Source organism: Aspergillus glaucus (genome assembly GCF_001890805.1).
Source record: "Aspergillus glaucus CBS 516.65 unplaced genomic scaffold ASPGLscaffold_3, whole genome shotgun sequence".
Lineage (NCBI taxonomy): Eukaryota > Fungi > Ascomycota > Eurotiomycetes > Eurotiales > Aspergillaceae > Aspergillus > Aspergillus glaucus.
The window spans coordinates 105196-126867 of record NW_019170455.1 but is presented as its reverse complement, the minus strand read 5'-3'; the positions used below and the strand labels follow the sequence as shown (position 1 = coordinate 126867).

At 49.9% G+C, this 21672-nt stretch overlaps 12 protein-coding genes across 12 annotated transcripts; 8 read left to right on the top strand and 4 right to left on the bottom strand.

Moving 5' to 3' along the window:
* Nucleotides 1-1230: 1230 nt before the first annotated feature.
* Nucleotides 1231-2101, top strand: ASPGLDRAFT_22423 (uncharacterized protein; the record flags this gene model as incomplete). Its single annotated transcript, XM_022543182.1, has 2 exons — nucleotides 1231-1316; nucleotides 1348-2101. 2 exons carry the CDS (start codon nucleotides 1231-1233, stop codon nucleotides 2099-2101), a joined length of 840 nt encoding a protein of 279 aa, XP_022404256.1.
* Nucleotides 2102-2620: 519 nt separating this feature from the next.
* Nucleotides 2621-6044, bottom strand: ASPGLDRAFT_63730 (uncharacterized protein; the record flags this gene model as incomplete). Its single annotated transcript, XM_022548706.1, has 4 exons — nucleotides 2621-3659; nucleotides 3732-3905; nucleotides 4500-5716; nucleotides 6030-6044. The coding sequence occupies 4 exons, from the start codon at nucleotides 6042-6044 to the stop codon at nucleotides 2621-2623; spliced, it is 2445 nt and encodes an 814-aa protein (XP_022404255.1).
* Nucleotides 6045-6502: 458 nt separating this feature from the next.
* Nucleotides 6503-9180, top strand: ASPGLDRAFT_63729 (uncharacterized protein; the record flags this gene model as incomplete). Its single annotated transcript, XM_022548705.1, has 4 exons — nucleotides 6503-6637; nucleotides 6697-6993; nucleotides 7057-7166; nucleotides 7218-9180. The coding sequence occupies 4 exons, from the start codon at nucleotides 6503-6505 to the stop codon at nucleotides 9178-9180; spliced, it is 2505 nt and encodes an 834-aa protein (XP_022404254.1).
* A 53-nt stretch (nucleotides 9181-9233) lies between these two features.
* Nucleotides 9234-10176, bottom strand: ASPGLDRAFT_42591 (U4/U6-U5 snRNP complex subunit SNU23). The gene has a single exon (XM_022545634.1). It carries the CDS (start codon nucleotides 10087-10089, stop codon nucleotides 9445-9447), a length of 645 nt encoding a protein of 214 aa, XP_022404253.1. The 5' UTR covers nucleotides 10090-10176; the 3' UTR covers nucleotides 9234-9444.
* An 861-nt stretch (nucleotides 10177-11037) lies between these two features.
* ASPGLDRAFT_54924 (blue light-inducible protein Bli-3) lies at nucleotides 11038-11952 on the top strand. The gene is made up of 3 exons (XM_022548108.1): nucleotides 11038-11285; nucleotides 11342-11750; nucleotides 11810-11952. Exons 1-3 carry the CDS (start codon nucleotides 11085-11087, stop codon nucleotides 11836-11838), a joined length of 639 nt encoding a protein of 212 aa, XP_022404252.1. The 5' UTR covers nucleotides 11038-11084; the 3' UTR covers nucleotides 11839-11952.
* Nucleotides 11953-12175: 223 nt separating this feature from the next.
* On the bottom strand, nucleotides 12176-13283 carry ASPGLDRAFT_63726 (transcriptional regulator SPT3; the record flags this gene model as incomplete). The annotated part of the gene is made up of 3 exons (XM_022548704.1): nucleotides 12176-13039; nucleotides 13094-13183; nucleotides 13242-13283. The coding sequence occupies 3 exons, from the start codon at nucleotides 13281-13283 to the stop codon at nucleotides 12176-12178; spliced, it is 996 nt and encodes a 331-aa protein (XP_022404251.1).
* Nucleotides 13284-13569: 286 nt separating this feature from the next.
* On the top strand, nucleotides 13570-14575 carry dph5 (diphthine synthase; the record flags this gene model as incomplete). The annotated part of the gene is made up of 3 exons (XM_022544132.1): nucleotides 13570-13704; nucleotides 13796-13920; nucleotides 13978-14575. The coding sequence occupies 3 exons, from the start codon at nucleotides 13570-13572 to the stop codon at nucleotides 14573-14575; spliced, it is 858 nt and encodes a 285-aa protein (XP_022404250.1).
* A 450-nt stretch (nucleotides 14576-15025) lies between these two features.
* On the top strand, nucleotides 15026-15734 carry ASPGLDRAFT_22416 (uncharacterized protein; the record flags this gene model as incomplete). Its single annotated transcript, XM_022543181.1, has 2 exons — nucleotides 15026-15607; nucleotides 15675-15734. 2 exons carry the CDS (start codon nucleotides 15026-15028, stop codon nucleotides 15732-15734), a joined length of 642 nt encoding a protein of 213 aa, XP_022404249.1.
* ASPGLDRAFT_964847 (uncharacterized protein) lies at nucleotides 15689-16344 on the bottom strand. Its single transcript, XM_022550586.1, has one exon. The coding sequence runs from the start codon at nucleotides 16196-16198 to the stop codon at nucleotides 15851-15853; it is 348 nt and encodes a 115-aa protein (XP_022404248.1). The 5' UTR covers nucleotides 16199-16344; the 3' UTR covers nucleotides 15689-15850.
* ASPGLDRAFT_42585 (AP-2 complex subunit sigma) lies at nucleotides 16120-17326 on the top strand. Its single transcript, XM_022545633.1, has 5 exons — nucleotides 16120-16243; nucleotides 16311-16350; nucleotides 16435-16464; nucleotides 16531-16761; nucleotides 16832-17326. The coding sequence occupies exons 1-5, from the start codon at nucleotides 16209-16211 to the stop codon at nucleotides 16931-16933; spliced, it is 438 nt and encodes a 145-aa protein (XP_022404247.1). The 5' UTR covers nucleotides 16120-16208; the 3' UTR covers nucleotides 16934-17326.
* Nucleotides 17327-18619: 1293 nt separating this feature from the next.
* On the top strand, nucleotides 18620-19694 carry ASPGLDRAFT_965299 (uncharacterized protein). Its single transcript, XM_022550588.1, has one exon. It carries the CDS (start codon nucleotides 19058-19060, stop codon nucleotides 19607-19609), a length of 552 nt encoding a protein of 183 aa, XP_022404246.1. The 5' UTR covers nucleotides 18620-19057; the 3' UTR covers nucleotides 19610-19694.
* Nucleotides 19630-20985, top strand: ASPGLDRAFT_965511 (sulfotransferase family protein). The gene is made up of 3 exons (XM_022550589.1): nucleotides 19630-20136; nucleotides 20191-20294; nucleotides 20348-20985. Exons 1-3 carry the CDS (start codon nucleotides 19819-19821, stop codon nucleotides 20781-20783), a joined length of 858 nt encoding a protein of 285 aa, XP_022404245.1. The 5' UTR covers nucleotides 19630-19818; the 3' UTR covers nucleotides 20784-20985.
* Nucleotides 20986-21672: the final 687 nt, after the last annotated feature.

Here is a 21672-nt window from a genome sequence, read left to right as displayed (position 1 = left end):
GACAACTGTACATGAAGAATGGTGACAGGTTCCATGACTTCCTGTCTGAGTTCCTGTACCTCACCACAGAAGCAGGAGTTGCAGAAGACACTTGGAAAGATGAGCTCTATGTGAAGTTGACAACCAAACTCCAAGAGCTGTGTATCATAGCAAGCTACCAGGATGGACCCTTTCAGGATTTCTCCAATGCAGTATCCCAGACTGCAAGCCGACTTGAAGTTATCAACCACCGGAATCAGAGGAATCGATCCTTCAACTTCCCATCAACTAGCAATGATACGACCAAAGGAACCAACCCTCGAAGCGAGGCTCCTTTCCATCAGTGAGCACTGGGGGATCTGGGATCTTGGTTGACTTCCGGGTGACAGGCATGGAGGTCGCTCCTTGATTTCCTGGAATGCCACCTCGCACAACCATCTTCGCTAACTGGTTGGCATAGAGGTGTCGGTCCTCTGTCACTTCTCCCATTCTCCTCACCAGGTCGGTCTTCTCCAGGTGGAGTTCCTTCAAATCATCTTCTAAGGATGCAATCTGAGCATCCCGATCTAGCAGTTCTCCTGCACTCTTTTGGTGCACCTCCAAGAGTTTGGCGTACAATCCTCGGGGATTCATTCCGTACTGCTGAGTGAACTCATCATAGTTCAGCTCTTGGAGGTCATCATCATCCTCTATATAGATGGAGGATCGTCGGTCCGGGGGCGGAATATCGCTGGCTCGGGCCATTCTTTCGGGTTCTTCGTATCGTTCGGTTCGTTTCGATTGACGTGGCAGTCAATTATCAGGTTCGGTATCAGCTACACCTGCAGCTTATCGGTTCGGAGTCGAATTCGGCGTGGCGATCAGCCAGGCCGTCAGGTTATCTGTCACGGGCTCGGAATAGAAGATAATAACGAACTGAATTCCTATCTTGACTATTGTAGCCATCAACGAGAATATCGAATCTGGGGAGGAAAAAGGAGAGGAAATCTCTCTGGCGAGTGCAGTCTCTATATAAGCCTTTGTGCGATGCGGCTTGAGCCCTTGTTTGTCCATATTGCTTGTATGGCATCTTTTGGCATGTTGGCACTGTTTGCCTGGTCGTTGAGCCGTCACATTATCAGGATCGGGTTGATCGGTCGGATCAATCAATCAACGCGTCTCTCAACCTGTTCAACCACCACCACAACAACAACCAATATACTACCCTAAGCAGAAACCAGTGGTCTCTATAGCGAGAGAATTACGTCCACCATGACCAACACTAATCCCCTGACCACAAAATGCAGCATCTGCGACAAGGACGACAGCTTGATGCGCTGCGCTCGTTGCAGGGTCACGTACTACTGCTGCCGTGAACACCAATCCTAGCCACAAATCCGCCTGCGGTGCCGTGGCCAAGAAACGCACCAAATACGAAGATGAATATGAGAAATTTCGCGACCAGCCTGGCGATGACTTCTTCATCCCTTCCAGGCTTTTCGAGACCGCCGTTGGCCACTTCTGGGGCATGCTGGGAACGTGTGACTACATGAGAGCACGGTTCGGTTTCATCGATGCCCTTGGCCGTATTGACACTTGTGATTCTGTTGAAACGCAGCTTGATCACGCGCGGGACATGATCCGCCTGTGTCGCAGTGATAACATGGGTATTCGGGAGTTCGTGCCCTTCCTCATGCTCCGCACAGACAGGGACCAGGAGTGCTACGACTTTGTCAAGTGGTACTTCATCACGGGGAGCAAGCCTGATTACGACTGGGGAAACATGGACCTACGGTTCCTGGACGTCAAGGACGCAAGTGCCTTCGAGGACATTATGAATCTGGGTCTTCGTGGATTCTGCAAACTCTCGCATGTCGTTGCTCTCACTCTACTGAAGGCCAAGATGCTACTCGATCTGAATACGCTGGAGAGCGCCACAGACGTGGTCCCGCGCCTCAACGACATGCCGCGTGAGCTCTTCGATTCCGTCCGCTCGCTCGTCCCGCGCAGCCCCATTCTCTCTCGCGTATCAGCTTTATTGCATTGTGCACACGATCAACCCGCACTTCTGGGGCATCTTGTTCGATCCGCAATCGCATCTCGCACAACGGCCAGCCACCTACTCATGTGGGAGCCTCGATGAAGCGCAGTTGGTCTTGGGTTTTTTGTACCGTGCTTGGGTGGAGACACGCGGAGCCTTGGAGTTGATCAAGGAGAAGGTTGATTCTGGAGAGTGGGTGCTACTCCTGGTACTACTCGGACCAGTAAGGTGCCGTTTGTCCACAATATCAAGTCACCCTTTTCCGTCTAATTTTCTTTTGCGCTGGGGAGGGGAGTCTGGAACTGCATTTCGGGGTGGAACAGTTATCATGGTAATTCGGGGATATAATTGTGTATGTAAGGAGTATTAATATGTTAACTACGGAATAATCAAGCAATCGAATCCTAAAGCAAGTTTATCAAAGCCTCTACTTCTTTTCATTTCCACATCGTCGGGGGGCTTCCTTTTCCCGTGGAGTAGGCATTCCCTCCCATCTAACAGGAAACCGTCAAAGTAATCAAGAGAAAGGTCGTCTATTTTCAGATGCACTGCTTGTCAGTCTATACAAAAATGCACAAAAAAATAGAAGAAATCAATAAAAAGATGAATGAAATGAAATGCTTAGTTAGCCTCCGTTTTGTTCACCTCCTCCCGCAACGACCCAATATCAGCCCCCTTGTGCAGCCCCTCCAGAACCACCCGGATCTCATACAAGAACTTGGTAACTTCCTTCTCAGTACCAACAGTAACCCGCACAGCTCCCTCACAGCCTAACTCCTTACCCCGGAACCGCACCACGACACCTCTCTTCTCCGCCATAGCCTCGTACGCAGCCAGTGCAATCTTGTTACTAGCCTGTCCATCTGGCTTGTCCAACAGCTCGACGAGCAGAAAGTTCGCATCGTATCCACCAAGGAAGCGACCAACACCTGGGATCTTGGGGAGTTCTGCGAGCAGGCGATCGCGCTGCGTGACGATCTGTTCGCGGTAGTTGCGCATGACGGACATGTTTTTCGGGGAGAGGGCTGCCTGGGCGATTGCACTGGTGGGGCTGGAGATGTTGTAGGGGGCTTTGAGGCTGTTAAGCAGGCGGGCAATTGGTGGGCTGGTGAATGCAACACCGAGACGGATACCGGCCAGACCAAAGGCCTTGCTCAGTGTCTGCATGACGACCAGGTTGGGCCACTCGGCTACCCATTCAGCCAGACTAGAGCCCTCGGGGGCGAAATCGATGTATGCCTCGTCCACCACGACAATGCCATTCCACGTGGGGTGCTCCAGAACCTTCTGAACATCCTCCTTGCGGATCAAGTTCGCGGTAGGGTTTCCGGGCGAGCAGATGTACACCATCTTAATCGACTCATCCGCCGCTAGTGTCTCGTTGATTTTCTCCGGCTGCAGCTGGAACCCATTGGCGGCGTCCAGAGGGACCTTGACGATGGCGACGTCGTTTACATCGGCGCTGACGGCGTACATACCGTATGTGGGAGGGCAGGTCAGGATCTTGTCTTTTCCAGGAACGCAGAAACATCGCAGCAGGGCGTCAATGGCTTCGTCCGAACCGACTCCGACAAAGAGGTTATCGGGGGTGATGTTCTTCTGGGTGTGGACGTGGGTGTTGCGGACGTTGCAGAAAAGTTGTTTCAGTTCGACCTGGTGCCTATTGCATCATCGATTTCTCTTAGCATGGAGACCTTGTGTAAACGAGTAACGGTTGATCGACAGTACTCACGGGTCTGGGTATCGGTTTAACCCCAGGAAATCAATATCAGGCTTCGACGACCCAGTCGCATCCCCATCGACAGTCGAGTGCTGCAGCGCACCCTCCGCATTCAGGGCGAGACCAGGACCGTAGGCATTCTCGTTGGCATCGAGCAGAACATTCGTCCCATCATCTTTGTAGTCACTGACTCATTAGTTTTCCGTCGCGGAATGCGATAATTGGACGGAATTAAGCATACTCTCTTGCACAGCGGTAGGGCTCCAGCTTCAGGATATTCTTGCGCGCACACTTGGATAAATCGAACGGCATTGTGACGGCTCTAAATTGCTTGTGGTTGTTGATAAGAGGAGGAATGAATGCCGATGCTGGCAAAGATAGTGGGGTGGCGGGGATATCGTCGGGAACGGAAAAAGGACTATCTTGACTCACAATCCATAGTTAGTTACATTGTAAAGACATAGTTCAAGTAATAGTAGTAGTATATACATGCATTGATAAAGTAAAGCCTATTCTGGAATAATGCATATCCAAGAGAATCAACACTAGACACATATGTACCCCATCCTTCTGTGGAAACAACAAACGCCTTCTTATGCCTCATCTACAATCATCGTCGTGAGAAGATTATATGCCCGTCATAACAGTGAAAAACGAAAAAGTTAACCGTGGGATCTAGAAGAAAAGGTTTACTCCTGCTTTTGCTTCGGCTCCGGCTTTTGCGATTCCACTTCAGAAGGACGCTCCTCCGGCTTTGATGGTGTGGAATGGCTGCCGGACCCCTTATACTTCTTTTGCTTTTCCCGCATGTATCGCCAGGATTTGCCAAATCCCGCAGTGACTGGCCCCTTGGCACTTTGGACCGTGCTAGGCCAGCGGATGGTTTTCATGATCGATGTCTCTACCTCGTGCTTAAGGCTCGAGTCATCTGCGATGCGCCGTTCAAACGGACCACCCTGTCTCCGACGGAAAGCCTCCGGTTCCTTACTGCTGTTTTCCTCCTTCATCTTCTCGAATTCTGCCCGCGGGATCTGATATCTTGCTTGGTACTGGAAGTACAGCTTTTCCCGGAATGCTGGGGGCAGCCGGCTGACCATGTTGCCGCGCTTCACCGGATCCACGTCCTGAGAAACCCGCACATTGGTTTCGGGATCATCGATCCAGTCGCGTTGAGTGCACCGCGGATCGTTGAAGACGACATTGGGCAGGTTTTCAATCAGCGGTGCGTACAGCCGCCGGAAGTTAGCCATTTGCCCAGAGACAATGTTCTTCACCTTCTGGGGGTCCTCGGCTGGCAATGACATGCGGATGTCGCCCATGTAACTCAACCCGGCAATTGTACTATAGAGTTCAAATTCACTGAACTCCGCGGGGAGCAATAACAAGGCTACCCGTAAAGCGGAGAGCAAGTTCATCTGATTCGCCAGGCGTACCTGCGGATGATCCCGGAGAATTTTGACGGGCTTCTGCAGTCGTCCCGCGAGGTACATAGTGTCCCAGTTACTGAGATCTTTGCAGAGTGTATCCAGGTTAACGACTCCATACTTGATCAAAGTGCCATTGACAGTGATATACGGGTTGAAATAGACCCCAGCTCCAAATTGATCCTGTACTTGGGACACCACGTAGGATCCCAGCGAACCTAATCCAGAGTAATGATCACGATGCTGATGCAGGTTCAGAGAGTGCCAATGCTGACTATACGAGACTCCGAATATGAAATCAATCATCTTTCCCTTGCCCTGCTGCATGTTCTTGATTGCTGCGGGAGCTGATGGATGGCATCCGTCGGATCCAGGTGCGCTTCCTGATTGAGGGAAAACGCCTGAACCATATGCGAATGCATACCGAATCGGTGCCCGGAATTTCCAAAGGATTTGACGGAGTGCTTCCTTGAATTCTTGGTTGATAACCATGTGTTGGTTCACCCCGAAATCTTTCGTTGGGAGCTCTGAGAAAGCTGAAATGTCCAAGTTCGGGTTCGCATCCCAGTCGGGCTCGGACAATCGTGAGGAGGTAGAGAACGATGTAGCGAACAGCGGCAGGCCAAGCTCTCGATCAACGGATTTTAAGGCCGAATAGCCGCCTCTGTGCTGGAGGACACTGCGAGAAAGCAGTATTCCATTAAAGGGAGTTGTCAAGCGAGAGATCGATCGTCGGGAAACCGGGAAACGATAGTATCGCGAGGACGGCGGGAAACTCGAGCGCAAACGACCTGTATTCGAAAGGAGTGGCTTGACACACGATACCAATTAGCACTTTGAACCCAATAGCCAGAATTATTCCATTGAAGTAAGGGAGCGCACATACAGTGACTTCACGCATAATTGCGATTCGGCAGAAGGGAAAGGATGGGAAACACAGCGAGGGCTGTAGACGGACGAAATAAATCAGGGAGCATTGGAGAATCACAGTCTCACAGCATAATTCCCAGGACAATCAAAGTAGAGGCGAGCAAATAATTTTGGTGAATCGAGACAACAACGAAGATGGTCTCGATTAACAACCGCACTAACTGCCGTCACGGACTCTGACGTACGTTCTCGGCCTGAAAATCCCAGTTACTAATCAATGCGCCACACTCAAGCCATATTGCACGTGACTCCGCTCTCCGCGGCGCGTATCGGCGGAGAGATCAAAACAACGGAGTAAACAGAGCGCAACGCCGATAACAACCACCCCGGAGCCTTTTGAGACCACAAAAACGAGAATATTCGGATAGATATTGCGCCTTCTTTTTGCGGACGGGACGAATTGTTCCCGGAGAGCCCTTTTTCGCAACAATGAGCCAGGAAATGGAGACGCTTGACGCCCGCCTTGCCAGCTTCGAGACGGTACTGCCCGGGAGACGACGAAATTCGAGTGCAAAATCCACGAAACCAATTAGTTGGCCACATAACAGGCCTTCGCCAGCTGAGGTATGTATTGTCTTTTTCTTTTCTTTTCAGGCGTAATGACTGACGATTGTTCTTTCTAGCTGGCGCATGCGGGTTTCTACTATGAACCCCACGAGACGAACCCTGATAATACGAGATGCTTTCTATGCGAGAGTGCACTTGACGGATGGGAGGAAGAGGACAATCCGATCACAGAACACCTGACACTTTCGCAAAACTGTGGATGGGCGATCATGAAAGATATCGAGCGGCATAGCTCGAACCCCGCCGAAATTGAAGACCCGACAAGCGAGAGGATTTCCGGAGCCAGATCAGCAACATTTGGGTTATACTGGCCACATGATGGGAAGAAGGGTTGGGTGTGTCAGTCGGAAAAGGTATGTAGCTCTGTTCTCGTCCAAATCTCGAAGCTATGGTTCTGATGCGCATCGTTGCGATAGATGGTCGCAGGTGGATGGTACTTCTGCGCCAACGAAGAGAGTAACGACTTGGCTAGCTGTGCCTACTGCAAGTTGTCTCTCGATGGATGGGAACCTAAGGATGACCCTTAGTAAGTGCATATGGTCGCTCCTTCCCCATGAGTGCTTCTAACCCCTGTTAGTGAGGAACATTACCGAAGATCTTCAGATTGTTCTTTCTTCGTGTTTGCGCAGAATCCCAACAAAAAAACAAAAGCCTCCCGATCGAAAAAGCCACGAACCTCCAAGGCGTCTCGTCTCTCGACACAGTCCACCGCCTCGGAAGCACCTATGGTGGATCTTGACGACCAGATTGACGAGAGTATTGTGTCTGAAACGACCTCCAAGACAAAGAACACCAAAAAGTCATCTAGATCCAAGGCTAAAACCACGAAATCCAAGAAGACGGACACGGTGGATACGGATGACCAGATGGATGTTGATGGCGCCGCATACGAAGAACCCGAACCCCCCAAGCCAAAGCGCGCGACCAGGGGGAAGAAACGCACGAGTGAGGAAGTTAGCCAGAGCTATGGGAACGAGGTCGATACAGAAACGACGGAACAGCCCGAGCCAGCCCCTAAAAGAAGAGCAACAAGAACGCGCAACAGCACTATTCAGCAAGATTATAGTGCTTTGAACGATGCGACCCCAGCGGTTACACAAGAGCAAAGCGAGGTGGCACCCCAGGAAGAGGAGCCCAAGAAGGGCCGTCGAACCAAGAAGAACGCATCAACAAAAGGCCGCAAGGTCTCTGAAGCCTCAACATCAAAGGCACCTCCGACCTCACGTACACCTGACGATGCCGAGCTAGATGCGGCACTTGAAGCTGACCTTGAAGCGGATCCGCTAAGCTCCGAAGAGGAACTCGCAGAGACAACCACTAAGCACACGTCGAAAAAATCAAAGTCCAACAAAAAATCCAAGCCGAGTCCGGAAGCACAAGACCCCGCAGATACGTCAGAACACGATGAGAGGCAAGATAGATCGGGCGAAATCCCTGAGGATCAGGTAGAGCCTGTCGAAACAGAGCCGCAGACCCAGGTAAAATCAAGCAAGAGCTCCGGCAAACGCAAAGCCAAGGGACCTAAGTCGCAAGAAAAGGACTCCAAATCTCGGGAATCGCCCGAGATCGAGAGGGAGGATGCAGAAGCAGCCGCTCCTGAACGCCATGAGCCTCTCGTGTCCGTGGATATTGAAACCAGAAAGCCGGAGCAATTAGCTAAAGCGGAACCTCTAAGCGACGAGGAAGCACCGAAGCCAAAGAAGGCTTCTACAGGCAAGAGCAAGAAAGCAAAGAAACCAAGTGAATCGCCAGCGGAACCACCTGAGCCCGAAGAAGAGGACGAAGGACACGTCGAAGACGTTCAAGACCAAGAACCTGCACGAGTCGATTCGCCCGAGCAGAGAGAAGCAACACCAGAACAGGAACCGGAGCAAGAGCAACGACCCGAAGAGCTATCTGCTCGTCGCCGGTCATCACGTCGGTCATCGGGTATTCCGCCGAAAACGATTGAAAGGTACAGCGACATTCCGCAGGAGAAGCAATTAGCAAAAAGCTTGACAGACTCGCATACCTCGGATACCCCCGTTCAGCCAAAGAATATCAGGCAATTCGAAAGACAGGCCAGCGGTTCCATCTCACCTTTCCCATCAACTCCTCGAGAATCACAGTCTCTGTCGCCACAGTCCTCTGACGCTGAAAACCAACCGCCGTCCACCAATCCCTCAGCATCACGGAATTATGCGCTGTCCCCATCCAAACAGCCTTCTGAGCGGACTCCATTGGCTGTCAGCACACCATCACCATCCAAGCGGAATGCGAACGCAGGCGGCTTGAAGACATCGCACCCTTGGACTCCGATTGATATCGAGAGTATACTTTTTGCGAGAGACGGCGACAAGGAGAACGCCAGTCCGGGGGGTAAAGCAAGCGGAAACTTGACAAGCCCGGAGAAGAAGATGACGGTGGAGGAGTGGATCCACTGGAATGCAAAGAACGGAGAGGAGCGATTGAAACAGGAGTGCGAAAGGCTTGTCAGCCAATTCGAAAAAGAGGGGGGACGGGCCATGCGTGTTTTGGAGGGTATTGAATGCATTGATTAAACGGATTGGGATATCATTTTGGTTTTGGGTAATGGGCATAACGAGGCGTTGGGGGCGTTTTAAGAATCATATATGCTTTGTTTCTATTCTTGATGTTAATCAGTGGTACATATTTCGAACCAATCTTACCAATGGAGCTTATAAGCGACCCTTTCAATTCTCGTACCTTGATCCAAGCCCAGAACGCCGTTAAAAGATATGCCAAACATGCCATGGATATACAATTCGTCGAATGAAAAATGAACCCCAAACACCCGTAATGGATTATGCGATGATTCCCAGTCGCCCTTCCCAGCTCTCTTCCTCCTGCTTGATACCATCACCACCCTTCCGACGCTTCTCATTTCGCTTGCGCCTCTTCTCCTCTCGCTCCTTAGCATCCTGTTCCTCCCTCTCCTTCAACCTCTCCCCCAAATCCAACTGCCAAACACGCCTATCCTCCTCATCCCTAACCCTCCTCTGATGCGCCAACATCCTTAACCTCAACCTCACATCCTCCACACCCGCCTGCACAACCTCCCCACTCTGCCCCGTCGCAACCAAATGCTGCTTACTATTCAAATGCTCCACGAGCTGCAAATTATCCTTGAACGTAAGATCACAGTCCGCGCAGTAAAACCCCGCCCCGCGACCCCGTTTGCCCACCGCCGAACCACTGGGCACAATCGTCGTCTTGCCAACCATCGAGGCGACATCGAGACGGTTCTTGCGCGAGGTTGTGGCTTCTAGGGTGGAGTAGTCGACTGGGGCGTGCCATTTTTTGCCGAGGAGTTTGGCTTCGTAGCGCGCTTTGCCTTCTTCTTTGCGGCGGGTTTCGTCGTCGGCGGCTTTTTTGGCATATTCTTCGCGATCCCAGGTTTTGCGGAAGGCGGTGTCGCTGGAGGGGGTGGCGGTGGGTTGTTTGCTCATTTTGGTTCGTATGGGGGATAGGGGATTAGGTTGAGAGATTAGGGATTAAAAGTGTTCATAAGTTGTTGATGAGTGGATGGTTTGTAGTGGTGATCGTTGATGGTCCGAGACTTTTGGCCGATAATAAAAGGCGGAGTGGCGCATCCACCGCTATCGCCGTCTCTATCGCTATCAACAACACTCCTAAACCACAAGTGCAGTACGGAATAATAATTGGATGAGAATTTACAAATTCTGTTGTTTATTTCTCCTGAGAAGAGGCTCTCGATGACGATTGAAGATAAAATGCTGCAGTCTTATACTGAGTGCATAGTTTGCTACACAGTGACCAGCAGTGTATGGATATATACCTCTCATACTTTGTCTCCCATCTTTCACAGGAAAATCGAGAATAGTCCTGAATTCTCCCCGCGATTACCCCAGTGATATTTCCAGGGCAATAGTTGATAGCTACTTAAGAGACACAGGCCTGCTGCTCGGCACAATGCAAAGAGAGCTTAGAGGAAGGAAGACCGCTAGGGCTCAGATACCTCAACTAACTTGCCAGATATGGGCTCGACTTCCAGGTCCTGCCTTCGGTTGTATTATCCTCATGTCATTAAATAGTCTCTCTTATACCTTTACTCCAGTTGGAATACAAGTTCATGCCATAAATCGGGTCTAGTATACGGGTACTGTGTAGCCATGAACTATACCAGGACTATCACTCTCGATTGAACACAATGACAATAGAAACACAAGACCCCCGATCCCATCAGCCGATCAGTCAATAACCGAACAGAATCTCAATTGCAAATTCTCGATGAGTTCATATCCCCAACTTGGGTTGGAATCTGGTTGAGGACTGTCACCTTTGACGTCACCGCTACGCCAGACAGGGAAATGTACCCCAGGTATATATTGCTCTATTCGTCTCTACTATGTATCTCATACATACAAACTACAGAGCTCTTTGGTTTCAGCTTTAATAGACTCATAATCATATTGAATTGAAAATGGTCGACTCCATCAGCACCACCAACAAAAACGCAGCCGTTGACCCCTACAAGGCGCACAACTACGAGGACCTCCCTCTTGACCAAAAGATCAACGAGCTTGTCATCTTCGTCCAAGGAATTAAATATGGCATGTTGACGACCAAACTGTCCAGTGATTCAGACCTCCTAGCGTCACGGTGTATGGCCTTGGCCGGACAGGTATGCATATACCCAAAATCCAACGAGGTTAGATGAAACCTAACAGAAGTCGATAGGAAAACGGCGGCATCGACCTCCTCTTCCACACAAACCTCTTCTCCGGCAAAACCATGGACCTCACCGTCCACCCCACCGAAACCAACATGTCCTTCCTCGACCCCGTCAGCGGTGCCTGGGCATCCATCTCCGGCACAGCTTCCATCATCGGCGACCCCAAGGTCGTTGAGAAATACTACACGCCCGTTCTGAAGACCTGGCTAGGCGATATGGGTGATGGTGTGCATGATGGTGGTCCTGCTGATCCGCGGATTGGTGTTATTAAGCTGGAGGCGAAGTTGGCGACGTATACCCTTGCACGGAAGGGGATTGTTGGACGGGCGGTTGATGAGGTTAGGGGTGTTGTTAAGGGTGAGGTTCCTGCGATTAACAAGATCCGGGAGGTGAGCCAGTCGGAGTTGGCTGAATGTAAGTGCCCTTCTTCCCTTTCTTAATCCTTTCTTCGAGTTGTGCTGACTTCGTTCTAGGGCGCCGGACGCACAAGCAAACTAATTAAGACCCATTGCATATGGAGTCATGATCTCACGAGCCCATGCTTTTTGTCACATGTTCTATTATGGTGTAATAGTACCTGGTTCTCATAATTGAAGTCAATTCAACAAGTCTGCAGAGTAATTATTGCATTATAGTGTAAAGTCATATATAAGTACAAGAGTTTGGGAAATAAACCAAACCCTCAGTATAAATCGATCTGAGATGCATCCGTCTGCCCAGGGTATCTAGTAAAGGACCAATCCAAACTCCTCGAGAAGCAATATAACCAATTATCCAAAATTAACATAGTATAGAACACTGATCAAATCTGTGATGGACGTTAGTTAAGCCACAATATACTATGGATAGCCTGGTAGCCAACTCACCAGTCTCAAAGGAAATCGCGATGGTATACGCCCATTGTGAAGAAGCATGGCGACCTGTCTGTTAGGGGTTGCCTGAAGCTTTCGGTATGCCTCGCGTATATGCCTCGGCTCTACGGGAGTCCGGCCCTCCTCTGGGGGATCGAACAGACCAGTCTCACGCTTGCGTTTCTTCGTGTTCTCGCCCCCATTATCTGCTGGTCCGCGTCGGTTCTTCTCGTGATCTTCCCGCTCCTTGACCTTCAGCGCCTCTTCTGTTAAAGTCTGGACGATCTCAAAAGTAAGGAAACCGAGGATGTCGACTATATCGTCATTAGGCTTCGACTCAGTCACAATACCGAACCCAGCCCATTCACGAAAACGCTTGCTCTTGCGGTATGTAAATGACGCTTGCCGACATTCAGACCAAAACACATATTCCTCTTTTGTCATGTGCTTGGTTCTTTCATCTGCAGCCGCAAGACGCTGAAGCGTTGCATAATTTTGTTCCTCCTCTTCCTCATCCTCTTCATCATCCCTTTCCGGAACCTGCACCGAGTAGAAACTGTTCACATCCCAAACAAGACCGACTTTAGCCCTCTTGTTCTTGGGTTTAGCTGCCATATCTTGCGGCCCAGCGACAGCACCAGCTGCAAGAGGATCATCAGCACCTGCGAAGTCGGCTGCATCGCCGCCGCCCTTGTCGTCTGAGTCCTTGACGTTCTTTCGTACATCTTTCCAGGAAAGGAATGTCCTTAGCCGTGAGACCTTCGCTTTGTCATGGCGGATTAAGAAGATCAGATCATCTGTGGAGATTGAACGGACTCCACGACGGGTGGCTAAGGCCGTGCTTCGTATAAGCTGCGACTGGTTAGCATGTGATGCGTATGCGGCGCAACGGGGAGGGCTACTTACAATCTCAATGACTTGTTGGCGCACGATCTCTTCGATCAAAGTTGTTGTTTCAATTGATGGTTCTGCGGTCTCTCCAGAGACGAACATCATCTAGAAAGAAGCGATTAGCCACGTGTGTCGTATATACAACGAGGTGACTATGACCTACCTGCTGGATCTCCTGCCGATACTTGGGATTTCGATCCGACATCTCGACGGCTTCGTTTTATAAATAGCCCCAGAGTCACAATATGCGTGTCAAAATAGCCCAATGCTAGTTAGAAAAAGCAATAAATTATAATTGATAGTTTGCGACAGCGATGAAGTATGGAGATGATGCCTCCGAAGGAGAGGCCGACGCGATAACAGACTCGGGAGCTTGGTTTCTCCGCAACCCGGCCCTCCGCCGCATATGGTGGGGTGAAGAAGAGGAAACTTTCTGACTGCGACACTACATTGCCCGATATACCAGACGAATTTGTTGAAAAGAGACCAAGATGCTGTACCTCGTGGGACTCGGTCTCGCCGATGAGACTGACATTACGGTCAAGGGATTGGAGGCTGTCAAGAAGGCCGAGAGGGTCTACCTTGAGGCATACACCAGCATTTTGCTCGTGGAGAAGGAAAAGCTAGTATGTGTTGATTCTCATTTGCTTATTGTCGCATGCCTAGGGAGGTTCCATGGAAAAGATCAAGGGCTAATATTTGTTGGTTCATCAGTAGGAAGCTTTCTATGGACGCCCTGTTATTGTAGCAGACAGAGAACTAGTCGAGAGTGGCAGCGATGAGATCCTCGCAGACGCCGACAAGACCGACGTCGCATTCCTGGTCGTCGGCGATCCTTTCGGGTATGCATTCATTCCCCCGTGAACATTGGTAAGAAGTGGGATCTGACAGGTCGTCAGAGCGACTACGCACACAGATTTGGTCCTCCGGGCTCGCGAACTCGGCATCGAAAGCAAAGTCATCCCCAACGCATCGATCATGTCCGGAATCGGTTGCACCGGTCTGCAACTCTACAACTTCGGCCAGACAGTGAGCATGGTGTTCTTCACCGAGAACTGGAAACCCTCGTCCTACTACGACCGAGTGAAGGAGAACGTCGACTTGGGTCTTCATACGCTGGTTCTCCTGGACATCAAGGTTAAGGAGCCATCGCTGGAGAACCTCGCCAGAGGACGGATGATCTACGAACCCCCGAGGTATATGACGGTCGCACAATGCGCCAGCCAAATGCTGGAAACTGAGGAGGAGAGGAAGGAAGGTGTGTTTGGACCGGACAGTCTGGCCGTTGGTGCTGCGCGGGTTGGTGCTGCGGACCAGAAATTGGTTGCAGGAACTCTGAAGGAACTGGCGGAGGTGGAGATGGGCCGGCCACTTCACAGCTTGGTCTTGTTGGGACGGAAGACGCACGATCTCGAGAGAGATTACATTCGCGAATTTGCTGTTGACCAGGCGACTTTCGACGCGTGTTGGCAGAGAGCGTATGGGGCCAGCTCGTGATGATGAATGATGAATAATTATCTAGCAAAAGTTTATAATACGTGTAAAATGCTAGTCGCATAGCAAAATGATCGCTTCCGCAAATGAAATGCCCAGATTGCTCAACAATTCCTTTGTTCACGACATTAGTACATGTCGCATCTCGGAATGCGATTTATCAAAAATTTGTAGCCGTCCATCGGAATCCAGAACGAAGCACGTGACCGCAACAACAAACGGCCGACAATGTTGCACACACACAACGCCTCAATTGACAGAGCCTCGTCAGTAACACGGCAGGCAATGCATCGTAGAAAATACCAAGGATAATATGAACTTGCGCGTCGATCCACCCGGGCACCTACACCCTCGCTTCTTCCACTGAATTCCAATATAAGCCGAGCCGAGCAGCGCAGCCACCTCGTCCCGTTCGACGTTTCCTCTCCCCGTCTGCGCGCGCAAACTGTGACAATGCCAGTATATCTCCTTTATGGCTTCCGCTGGCCGCGCGCCGGCTTCACAGGCGTTCGGGTCTACATCGTCCTCAACAACCTGGAGAACGCAACGGCCGAATACCTGCAACAACCGGAGACCGCACGCCTACTCCTCGAATCGTTCAAGAAAAACGAACCCGATATCGTGGCGAGACTACCGGAAGTACGATTCATCGAGCAGTACGACCCCGAAGACATCTCGAGCGAGACCGCGGTTAGCCAGCCGTACGCCTATGTTGCGGCGAGAGTGATCGAGATGCCGGACCTCAATACACCCGGGAACAACATCTGTTGGGATGTGGAGGAGCTCAACAAGGATTCTGGGTTAATGGAGGAGGCATCGAACGCAATAACGGAGTTTCGAGATAAATATGCCGCGGGGGAGAAGCTTGGGTGGTATATTGTGTATAATGGAGATCCGGAGAGGTATTTTCCTGAGACGGATGAAGAGACCGTTGAAGAAGATGACGAGGACATGATGGACGAGGAGTATACAAGTAATGATGTTGGCTCCAATAATAACTCCGGAGAACCGGAAAGGCCTAAGACTTCTTCGGGGGTATGTTCATTTCCATTTTCTTTTGCGATTCCAATGACCAGGGGGATCTGACTGACCTATTTTCTAGTCACGATTCTCGGACAAAATCACGAGGCTGTTCAAGAAAAATAGCAATTCTACTCCATGAGAAGTCAAAATGTCATGCTGATACGGATCCACTATGTTACAAATTCCTTTGTTCTACCCTGGTCACTTTTTTTTCGTTTTCTAGTCTTTCAATCTAATATCAAAGCCAAAAATATCTTATCCGAAAAAAGCATCCAACGTCTCTGTATCATGGCATTTGAGCGCAAACTTAGTAACTTTCACAACCATAGCATAGCCAGGCAGTTTTCTAAATAGTAAAAGTAACAATCCGTCTATATAAACCCACTTCACAACTAAATCCATCCATATGGCCCAGCAACACTTAAAGATCGCCAAAAAACAATGACATAAAGGCGGTGAAAACCGACAAAACCGAGTCTCGGCCATGAGCTTCACGGGGTACCGCGGAGAACACCCCGATAGCATCGAAATCCAGGCTGCGCAATTAACGAGAGTCGATTTACGCTCTTTTAATCTATAGCAGCTTAATCCGCAGCATAACATTGTGGGCGGGATGGTTCTCTCTTTTATCTTGGTACAGAATCGCCAGTAAGTGTGATGCCCCTGAGCCCTGACTTGATTGTTGTACTTGAGCGCTAATGCGATGAATTGATAGGGGCAAGACGCGCCTGGCGAAATGGTATGCGCCGTACAGTGTGAGTCTACACAAGACGAGAACGAGGGGATAAACGTTCAGTATATTGCGATGGGAGCGTTGGCTAATGGGTTTGCGTGGGTAGGATGAGGAGAAAGTGAAGCTTAAGGGCGAGGTTGGTACATACTGCTCGTTTGTTTGATGTTTCCAGCGTCGATATTAACGTGTTTTGCTTTCTTAGGTCCACCGTCTTGTCGCGCCGAGAGATCAGAAGTATCAATCGAATTTCGTCGAGTTCAAACGGAGTACCAAAGTGGTGTACCGACGATATGCCGGGTTATTTTTTTGCGTGTGTGTCGATGCCAACGATAACGAGCTAGCGTATCTCGAGGCGATTCATTTCTTTGTCGAGGTTTTGGATCAGTTCTTTGGGAACGTGTGTGAGCTGGATCTCGTCTTCAACTTCTATAAGGTGCGTCTTCTTCGGGTGGTGCTATTACGCCTGGGATCTTGGACATGGCTGACGGGATTTCGTTATGCAGGTTTATGCAATTCTGGACGAGGTCTTCCTTGCGGGCGAGATCGAAGAGACCAGCAAACAAGTCGTCCTGACAAGGCTGGAACATCTGGATAAATTGGAGTGAGCGGCATACGGGTACAACCATGTTGACTGGTGCTATAATATACGGCGCATAATTGGGAAGGTTTTCTGGCATCCGCATACGGTTACCACCGGCTTGGAGTTTGGAGTCTTTGATGCTTTATGTCAGGTCTGTACAGTGTCTGAGGGGCCTCTGGGGCCATTGCCGTCAATTGACCAGAGGAAGGCAGTATCTAATTGCATCGTTAATAATACCTATTATATAATCTTCATCATCTGAACATACACAAGGCATTGCTACTCTACTGTACTACTTGACACAGAAGAAGTACTTGGGGAGGGCAGGTTAGTCATCCTCAGCACAGTCCATAGTTACATAGCACAGCCCAACAGCCGAATTTACCTGCCGGCAGCGGGCAACCAGGGTCCAACGCGTGTTTTAGACTCAAATAACCTTAAGAACCTTGATTTTGACGGCGGGAAGAACAATGGTTTGGAAGGGGTTATCTATGAGGTGATCAAGGATAGCAATTGCGAGTGGATGTCGTGACTGGGCTTGGCGGGGGACATTTAAGGCTGACAGCGTCCGCCTTTGGGCTTACTCCCTTTGAATGCTTCTTTTTGCTTTTTTTGCTTCTCTGTCCTTCCCTTGGAGAGAAAACAGAATTATTCTTGTCGACTAACCTCAAGAGCCAGGTGTTGTCCACTATGGCGAACACTTTGGACATGCGACTTCGTTACAAACCTACTTACTACCAGACCGCCACTGGACCCCAATTAACTTGGATCTACAGAGCACAGAGCCCGACAACAGTCGAGGACCCCTAAAGCGGTATCCTGTTTGTTCTCACATTGACGAGGCCCCATATGAACTTGCTTTCCATACCAGACCACCAGTATCACAGATATATTGTTACCAATGCCGCTCACTGCTCCATTACGATGACTTGTATCGTCTTGAAGAGTCCCTTTCCCACTGCGGCATGGCTCTAGCACAACTGAAAATCTGGAACGCCACATCTAAACGGGATAGTTGGAGAAGATCGTCATGAAGATTGCGAGAATTCTTACCACATCCCATCTTTCGGACGGAATACATACTACAGGATGGAGTACACGGACCCGTGCATAATAAACTGGTTACCTTGGCATTTCCCATGATAGCGTCTCCAACCAGCGGATACAGGCGGGCGGACGGCAGAGAGGAGGGAGCCAATGCCTTCCCGAAAAGGAAAGAAACGGTCAAGATCCTTGAGGTTGATTGAAGTGTGGTGGAACTGACGGGAGCCATGGGAACTCGGACGCTGTTACCGCCTGTCGCTACAAGTACTTTGTATGGGCAGGGGTATCGTGGACGGACCACACTGGCCTTCTGATATCATCATGGCTGGATTTGCTGGACTGATTGTCTACAATACCACAAGAACCGAGAATGGTGGCTGGTGAACTGAATGATTGACAATGTTGCTCCCATTGGAGGAATCTTGACACGAGTTCAGTTTCCATTTCCCCTCTGCTCTTCTTGGCAGGTCAATCTGAAATGAAGCTCAGAAATGACTCGGGAGACTCTATTCCAAGTCGAGCCCAACCATCGACTTCCGGATGGGTCCTCTCCGTGCCACTTTTACGGTACCAAGCCGAGGAAGTACCTTGGGCCAAGCAGATGTCCAGAACGGTTGATTGATTAAAAACAGAAACAGCACGCAAATTATGATGATGAGGATTGATACGTATGGCTTTATCGCCAACGTCAACCTACAGACACGTACGATCCTGCGCCTCAAAATCGAGAACACAACACAATGCAACTCCGATACATCCGCCACCGCAGCGCATTGTTCCAGAATGCCCCTAAACTTTCTTCACACAGACTATCGACCGGGGATAGGTGGAGGTTAACCTCCCGTTTCACACTTTACCGGATTGAGAGTGTACGCGTCGACCTTTATATCCCCGCATCCAATCACGGGGAGGGACGATCGTTTCGTGGAGTCGAGCCTGATTGAGAGCGTCCGTGTTATACGCGGCGTTGGTCTTGGCATTTCCTCCCCTGCCCGGTAGGGCGGCGGGACAACTACAGAGAGCACAGAGAGCACTATGTACTTGGCGTATTTACCATACAGTACAGGTACATACTCTGTAATCGATTGAATGCCTCAGTCGGTACATGTGGAGTTTCAATCTTGAATTGTTCCGACCAATCAGATTACAAGTCAGTTTTTTTTTAAAAAAAAAAAGAACACTGCTTCTTCTGTGCCCCCCTGACAATCAGCGGTTATCCGTGGGTGCGTCAGCTCGTGACGTTGTGGTTTGTTTATCTGTGCCTGTGTGTGTTTTGGCTACATTTGCGCAGAATAGACTTACAGCACAGCACAATACTTGTACTAGAGCACTTGTACAGTGTTGTACCTACAAGTATTGTTCTCTTCTATGCATCCTCAGGCATCAGCATCGTGGGAGCCAAGACCAGGAGCCGAGCAAAGGGCGAGTAACACTCGCCACCGTCAACCACTGGGGGCCAACCAATACGTATGTAACTTTACAATTTAGCGCGGGTCTAGAAGGGGCAAAAGAAAAATTACAACATTACACTTCGAAGCCGTTCTGGTTCTCTGCAAGACCCGCTGCCCCCAACTTATCTAAAAACGGGGTTTACGATAATGTATCTTTTTTTTTGATCTGCTCTCTCTTGTTCTATTCTCAGGGTGACGGACTTTAAAAAGAACATTCCCAAACGGCTTGAGCACCTCCTGAACTCTTTTCTCTTTCGTTTTATTCTCTACTTTATCTTCCCCTTTCTATCTCTTCCATACTAGTCCATCCCATCGCTGCTTTGCGCGACACACCTTCGTTATTACCGACTATACACAACGCCTTCAGATCTTATACTTAATACCATAATCTGATTACGATCTCAACGCCGTCACTATGTCTTTGACCTACTCCGACAACCTCGCCCCGCAACCTATCACCGATGTCTTCACCAACGACACATGCATCGACCGAAGACAGTGTCACCGGACGGTGCCCATGAAGGTGCTCGCTCTCGGTGTGGGACGCACAGGAACGGCTTCGCTGCGGATTGCCCTTGAGCGCTTGGGATACCTCAAGTGTTACCACATGATGTCTGCGAGCATGGAGAACCCTCCGGACTGCTTGATGTGGCACGATGCTCTTCTTGCCAAGTACGATGGTGTTGGTGAATTTGGTCGCAAGGAATGGGATCAGCTTTTGGGTGACTGCCAGGTAGGTGATATTGGATATCTTTGGAAATGGTTGATCTTGAGCTAACTGTACTAGGCTGTCTGTGACTGGCCTGCTTGTGCCTTTGCTAAGGAGCTTATCGAGGCGTACCCCAACGCCAAGGTTATCCTGACTACCCGTGATGTGGACTCGTGGCATGCGTATGTTTACCATTTACCATTCTAGTCAAATGATGGATGCTAATTGAGTACAGTTCTGTTATGAAGACCGTCTGGTGGCGTGTCTCCGACTGGGAACACAGCTTCGTTTCCAACTTCAGCTGGGCTGCTGGCATGTACTACCCCATGCTGAGCAAGTTCTTCCAAACCTTCTTCCGCGGCGACTTCCCCAACAAGGGCAAGCAGGTCTACGAGGACCACGTCGCTCAGATCCGCAGTATGGTGCCTCCCGAGCGTCTGCTCGAATACCAGATTGGCGACGGCTATGGCCCGCTGTGCGAATTCCTCGGGGAGGAGATGCCCGACACCCAGTTCCCCCGTGGCAACGACATGGCCGACTTCTTCAAGCGCTGCCGCGGCCGTAACAGGCGCCAGATGATGAACGCTGCTCTGCAGGCGTTCACCATGGGCGGTACCATCTTGGCCACTGGGTTGGCTGCCACTATGGCCTTCAAGCGCTTTGCCCGCTGAGAGGTTGACGGGGTATTGACCTCATTGCCACTCATTGGTAGTATGCGCGGGCGTTGCTATCAGTGGTGGCTGTTTTGCTACATTTCTTGGATATCTTGCCACATTGCTTTTTTTGGGACTGCGACTACCATATACGTATAATCTGGGCGATGGCCAATTGGGGTCATTTATTTTTGTTTATCTTTCTTGTACAGAGAACTTTTTGCTTGGGATCAGTTTGGATATGTAATTACTGTTGCCTGGGCGCTCATGGAGTGAACGACAAAATGCATTCTTCTTATTTGCTATGAAATCCCTGTTTTCTCTTGGTATTCTCAGCCAATGCATACCTCGGAGATAACCTGTTAGCCGAGGCGGGTGTATAAGTAATGCACAGTTATGCACTTTAGACTGTCGTAAGATTCTTATCTGCTTTCACGCATCAAATCAAGCATTACGCCGTCGTACATACAGTAGTCTAAACAGACCTCGGAGCACATACAGAGTACAATCATGAACACGTTGACTGTGGCTAAGTCAGCGGAAAGAAAAGTCGTTGTAGACGCCTCCGCCTACGTATTTCCCTGCCAAGATCCACAACTCTGCATCGTCAGGGGAAAGAAGAAAAGCAGCACTAAAAGAAAACGGCGGGTAAATACTGATGCTCCGAGCCAATGGAGTGTATCCGGTGAATGACAGTTTCCACTTTTGTGTGGGGAGAGTCTGGCCATTGATATGGGCGTGACGTGGCTTGATTAGTACTGTGCGGAGTACATAGTATCAATATCTGTACAGGATGGCTGTGTTGATTTGTTCTCTGGTTCTATCAGAGTACTCGTGGATATGGATGGGCATCCAGACGTTAAAGATACTGGAGAACGTGGTTCAGTGGCTTATACCAACCTTGTCT

Excerpts from the sequence above, each read along its gene's own strand:
- ASPGLDRAFT_964847 (XM_022550586.1), bottom strand. The coding sequence starts at position 16,198 with ATGTTATGCTGCGGATTAAGCTGCTATAGATTAAAAGAGCGTAAATCG.
- ASPGLDRAFT_965299 (XM_022550588.1), top strand. The coding sequence starts at position 19,058 with ATGTGGAGTTTCAATCTTGAATTGTTCCGACCAATCAGATTACAAGTC.
- ASPGLDRAFT_42585 (XM_022545633.1), top strand. The coding sequence starts at position 16,209 with ATGGTTCTCTCTTTTATCTTGGTACAGAATCGCCA. Across the intron at positions 16,351-16,434 it reads AATGGTATGCGCCGTACAGT|GATGAGGAGAAAGTGAAGCT; the intron begins GTGAGTCTACAC and ends TTGCGTGGGTAG. Across the intron at positions 16,762-16,831 it reads TCGTCTTCAACTTCTATAAG|GTTTATGCAATTCTGGACGA; the intron begins GTGCGTCTTCTT and ends TTCGTTATGCAG.
- ASPGLDRAFT_42591 (XM_022545634.1), bottom strand. The coding sequence starts at position 10,089 with ATGAGCAAACAACCCACCGCCACCCCCTCCAGCGACACCGCCTTCCGC.
- ASPGLDRAFT_54924 (XM_022548108.1), top strand. The coding sequence starts at position 11,085 with ATGGTCGACTCCATCAGCACCACCAACAAAAACGCAGCCGTTGACCCC. Across the intron at positions 11,286-11,341 it reads GTATGGCCTTGGCCGGACAG|GAAAACGGCGGCATCGACCT; the intron begins GTATGCATATAC and ends AGAAGTCGATAG. Across the intron at positions 11,751-11,809 it reads CCAGTCGGAGTTGGCTGAAT|GGCGCCGGACGCACAAGCAA; the intron begins GTAAGTGCCCTT and ends ACTTCGTTCTAG.
- ASPGLDRAFT_965511 (XM_022550589.1), top strand. The coding sequence starts at position 19,819 with ATGTCTTTGACCTACTCCGACAACCTCGCCCCGCAACCTATCACCGAT. Across the intron at positions 20,137-20,190 it reads AGCTTTTGGGTGACTGCCAG|GCTGTCTGTGACTGGCCTGC; the intron begins GTAGGTGATATT and ends TAACTGTACTAG. Across the intron at positions 20,295-20,347 it reads GATGTGGACTCGTGGCATGC|TTCTGTTATGAAGACCGTCT; the intron begins GTATGTTTACCA and ends AATTGAGTACAG.